Source organism: Sceloporus occidentalis, unplaced genomic scaffold (genome assembly GCF_023333645.1).
Source record: "Sceloporus occidentalis isolate IW3139 unplaced genomic scaffold, rSceOcc1.0.p SCAF_2, whole genome shotgun sequence".
Classification (NCBI taxonomy): domain Eukaryota; kingdom Metazoa; phylum Chordata; class Lepidosauria; order Squamata; family Phrynosomatidae; genus Sceloporus; species Sceloporus occidentalis.
Genome location: NW_028316982.1, coordinates 274,953,277 through 274,958,283, shown reverse-complemented (window position 1 = coordinate 274,958,283; position 5,007 = coordinate 274,953,277). Strand labels below are relative to the sequence as shown.

At 50.0% G+C, this 5,007-nt stretch overlaps 1 protein-coding gene across 1 annotated transcript; it reads right to left on the bottom strand.

Moving 5' to 3' along the window:
- Nucleotides 1-383: 383 nt before the first annotated feature.
- On the bottom strand, nucleotides 384-3,125 carry LOC149320268 (uncharacterized). The gene is made up of 2 exons (XM_089513223.1): nucleotides 3,045-3,125; nucleotides 384-2,399 (listed from the first exon to the last, which is right to left on the bottom strand). Exons 1-2 carry the CDS (start codon nucleotides 3,064-3,066, stop codon nucleotides 433-435), a joined length of 1,989 nt encoding a protein of 662 aa, XP_089369349.1. The 5' UTR covers nucleotides 3,067-3,125; the 3' UTR covers nucleotides 384-432.
- Nucleotides 3,126-5,007: the final 1,882 nt, after the last annotated feature.

Genomic DNA, 5,007 nt, shown 5'->3' with positions numbered 1-5,007 from the left:
GTTCTTGTTGTCAATCCAATCAGGATACACCTTGATTCCAGCCCCTCTCCGCGACAATCCTCCGAATTGTAAAGCAAATATAAGTGATACCTTTAGTGAGGATGCACTTTCCTGGTAGGGTTCAATTATTCACAAACAGCTGAAAAGACAAAACCCTTTAAAAAAAAGTGGTGGCGTTGCACTCAGCACAAGCCGCGGCTTGTGCCTGCTCTCCGCGGCCGTGGTCGCTCACGTTCCGTGCGGCTCCTCCGTCTTAGTCCTCCAAATTTTGGAAGGATTAAGCAAGGAAACTGGTGGAGCACCGGATCTTATGGTGAGCCCCTCTGCCTCCCCTTTATCGGGGGGATACTTTTGAGTCGGTGGTACCTTACCCCACTGCTCCCGTCGCCGCGAAGCCGCGATCCTCCCTCCGGAGTCTCTCTTCGGGAGTGATCAAGGCGCCGCCATACCACCGGAAGACCCCATGTGGCTTCTTTGATGTGAACATAGATCATTACTCCAAGTAAAGCTTTTCCCACATTCCATGCATTTACAGAGTTTCCCCCCAGTGTGGCTTCTTTGATGTTTATGTAGAGTTCCACTGAGACTGAAGCTCTTCCCACATTCCATGCATTTATAGGGTTTTTCTCCTGTGTGGGTTCTTTGATGTAAACGTAGATGTCCACTGTCACTGAAGCTCTTCCCACACTCCATGCATTTGTATGGCTTCTCCCCTGTGTGGCTTCTTTGATGTAAACGTAGATTTCCACTGTTACTGAAGCTCTTCTCACATTCCATGCATTTATATGGTCTTTCTCCTGTGTGGGTTCTTTGATGTGTACGTAGGCTTCCACTCTCACTGAAGCTCTTCCCACATTCCATGCACTTGTATGGCTTCTCCCCTGTGTGGGATCTTTGATGTAAACGTATAGATCCACTGTTACTGAAGCTCTTCCCACATTCCATGCATTTATAGGGTTTTTCTCCTGTGTGGGTTCTTTGATGTGAACGTAGATGTCCACTGTCACTGAAGCTCTTCCCACATTCCATGCATTTATATGGCCTTTCTCCTGTGTGGGTTCTTTGATGCGAACGTAGATGTTGACTGAGACGGAAGCTCTTCCCACATTCCATGCATTTGTATGGCTTCTCCCCAGTGTGGCTTCTTTGATGTGAACGTAGATTTCCACTCTGACTGAAGCTCTTCCCACATTCCATGCATTTATAGGGTTTTTCTCCTGTGTGGGTTCTTTGATGCGAACGTAGATGTCCACTGAGACTGAAGCTCTTCCCACATTCCATGCATTTGTATGGTTTCTCCCCAGTGTGGCTTCTTTGATGTGTGTGTAGACTTCCACTGTGACTGAAGCTCTTCCCACATTCCATGCATTGATATGGTTTCTCCCCTGTATGTATTCTTTGATGTGAATGTAGATCTTCACTGAGACTGAAGCTCTTCCCACATTCCATGCATTTATAGGGTTTCTCCCATGTGTGAGTTCTTTGATGTTTATGTAGACTTCCACTGAAACGGAAGCTCTTCCCACATTCCATGCACTTGTATGGCTTCTCCCCTGTGTGGGATCTTTGATGTAAACGTATAGATCCACTGTTACTGAAGCTCTTCCCACATTCCATGCATTTATGTGGTTTCTCCCCTGTGTGGGTTCTTTGATGTGAACGTAGATGTACACTGAGACAGAAGCTCTTCCCACATTCCATGCATTTATAGGGTTTCTCCCATGTGTGGGTTCTTTGATGTTTATGTAGACTTCCACTGTCACTGAAGCTCTTCCCACACTCCATACATTTGTAAGGTTTCTCCCCAGTGTGGCTTCTTTGATGTGTGTGTAGATTTCCACTCTGACTGAAGCTCTTCCCACATTCCATGCATTTATAGGGTTTCTCTCCTGTGTGGGTTCTTTGATGTGAATGTAGATTTCCACTGTGACGGAAACTCTTCTCACATTCCATGCATTTATATGGCCTTTCTCCTGTGTGGCTTCTTTGATGTGAACGTAGATGTCCACTCTGACTGAAGCTCTTCCCACAGTCCATGCATTTATAGGGTTTCTCCCCTGTGTGGGTTCTTTGATGTGTGTGTAGATGTCCACTCTGACTGAAGCTCTTCCCGCATTCCATGCATTCGTATGGTGTCTTTCCCATGGGAACGCTGAAGTGTGTGTTCAATTGTGATTTACAGTTGCATATTCTCCCACAGACCGGACACTCTTCTTGATCTGAGCCTATGGCATCACGAGGGACAGAGGAGTTGTTGTCCTCGTTCTTCCTTTGGTTTCCCCTTTTCCTTTTCACTTCCTTTTGATTTCCAAACTCCTCTTCTGTTTCCATGAAAGGCTCCATAATTTCCATTGATGTCGCAGGTGGCTCCTCATAGTTCCCCCTCTGCTGCTCATTACCTGCGTCAGGAAAAAGGAGAAGCAATTAGGAGCCAAGCACAGAATCAATCTGATTTACGTTCTTTATTTTATGATCTCCCCATTCCTTCAAACATGATTTACTTCCCTTTGGAATATGGGACTCTCTCAGCCAAGAAACCTCCCATCCCCTTCTGGTCAATTTCCCCCTTAGCTCCAATGTTCATCCTCATGTTATACAAGAGGAGTTTCCAGTTCCAGGAGCTTCTGAGAAGCAAATGAAACTCTAGCAAGACTAGAGGAAGAAGACTCCCTGAAAGGGGAAAGGAACTTCCTAGTGCCAGTCTTTTCTATCTGTCCCAAGTCCAAGGAAGCCCCTGGTCAGGCAGAAAAGGGAAGGAGGACCAAGGCCAGGACTAGGGACTTTATCCTGCGGAGGGCAGTTCTACAAGTATGAATTACACTAAAACCTGGGGGCAAACTGAGCATGCAATGTGGGAAATGTTTGAGTTGGCCTGAAGAACCATGTTGCTATCCATGCCGTTGTCTTGGGCCAGAGGTCACTGGCTACGGCCGGCCCAAGAGAACCATTGACAATCCACCCATGGGTCAGAGACCTTCCCCAGGCCCTCTGCCCCTTCATCCCCAGAGAGGAGGACATCTCTTGACTAAGATCTAGGCAGGTACCTGCAGGTCCTTCTCCTTCCATGGAGCCCTGGTCAAAGGGGTCTCCTCCTCCTTCCAGGCGGGAGATGAGATCCAGTTTGGGATCTTCTGCCAAAGAAAAGAGAGAGAGAGAGAATACCTAGGCCTTGTTGTTATGGCTGTTTTATTGACCTATATCCTGCCTTTCTCACAATACATGGACTCAAGTGGTGAAGACCAAACTTCAAATGCTCTATATGTGGTCCTCCAAAGGTGCTCCCTAAAACTCTGGCTCAACTGCTCCGCTCCCCGATTTCTTCCATGGCGCCAAGGAAATGCCAAGAAAGAGGCAAGGCATTAGAGGACTGGTCCTGCCATGAGTCCGGTGGGACACCATCCCTGATATTGAGTGGAGACACATGTGTGTCTTGTGTGTTGTGGCCTGCCTTGCGCTCCTTCAGCCAGTCCAGGTTCTACACAAGGAATGGAAGTGGGGCCATCTTGGGAGTCAAGAAAATTGCTGGGGCTTCATGTGCCCAGGATGTGTCTGGCGAAACTGGAACTGAGAACGGTCAGAGGGAGAAGGCCATGGGGCAGAGAGGAAGGGGTCTTGGGGTGCCCCTCTTTATTTCTCTCTCTCTCTTTTGGGGGTCAGTTCCCTTTCTCGAAGGCCAACCTGGGACTGAGAGGGGCCAGAGGGATAAGGCAATGGGTAAGAGAGGAAGGGGCCTTGGGGGTCCCCCTCTTAATATCTCTTTCTCGTGGGGGTAAGTTCCCTTTATCTAAGGCCAACCTGGAACAGAGAGGGGCCAGAGGGAGAAGGCCATGGGGCAGAGAGGAAGGGGTCTTGGGGTCCCCTCTTTCTTTCTCTCTTTGGGGTCAATTCCCTATCTCTAAGGCCAACCTGGGACTGAGAGAGGCTTCAGGGAGAAGGCCATGGGGCAGAGAGGAAGGGGTCTTGGGGGTCTCCCTCTTTCTTTCTTTCTTGGGAGTCAATTCCCTTTCTCTAAGGCCAACCTGGGACTGAGAATGGAGAAGGCCATGGGACAGAGGAAGGGGTCTTGGGTGTGCCCTCTTTCTTTCTCTCTTGGTTTCAGTTCCCTTTCTCTAAGGCCAACCTGGGACTGAGAGGGGCCTGACATAGAAGGCCATGGGAGTGAGGAAGGGGTCTTGGGGTCCCCTCTTTCTTTCTCTCTTGGGGGTCAATTCCCTTTCTCTAAGGGCAACCTGGGACTGAGAGAGGCTTGAGAGAGAAGGCCATGGGGCAGCGAGGAAAGGGTCTTGGGGGTCCCCTCTTTCTTTCTCTCTTGGGGTCAGTTCCCTTTCTCTAAAGCCAACCTGGGACTGGGAAGGGAGAAGGCCATAGGGCAGAGAGGAAGGGGTCTTTGCCCCCCCCTTCATTTCTCACTCTCTTGGGGTGAGTTCCCTTTCTCTAAGGCCAACCTGGGACAGAGAGGAGCCAGAGGGAGAAGGCCATGGGGCAGAGAGGAAGGGGTCTTGGGGGTCCACTCTTTCTTTCTCTCTCTCTCTCTTGGGGGTCTGTTTCTTTGCTCTAAGGCCAACCTGGGACTGAGAGGATCCAGAGGGAGAAGGCCATTGGGCAAAGAGGAAGGAATCTTGGGGTCCTCCTCTTTCTTTCTCTCTCTCTTGGAGGTCAGTTCCCTTTCTCTAAGGCCAACCTGCGACTGAGAGGGGCCAGAGGGAGAAGGCCATGGGGCAGAGAGGAAGGGGTCATGGGGTCCCCTTCTTTCTTTCTCTCTCTCTCTCTTGGGGGGCCAGTTCCCTTTCTCTAAGGACAACCTGGGACTGAGAGGGGCCAGAGGGAGAAGGCCATGGGGCAGAGAGGAAGGGGTCTGGGGAGTCCCCTCTTTCTTTCTCTCTATGGGGTCAGTTCTCTTTCTCTAAGGCCAACCTGGGACTGAGAGGGGTCAGAGGGACAAGGCATTGGGGCAGAGAGGAAGGGGTCTTGGGGGTCCCCTCTTTCTTTCTCTCTTGGGGGTCACTT

Coding starts and splice junctions, on each gene's coding strand:
- LOC149320268 (XM_089513223.1), bottom strand. CDS start 3,066: ATGGAAGGAGAAGGACCTGCAG. Junction 2,400..3,044: donor GGAAGGAGAAGGACCTGCAG/GTACCTGCCTAG, acceptor TTCCTGACGCAG/GTAATGAGCAGCAGAGGGGG.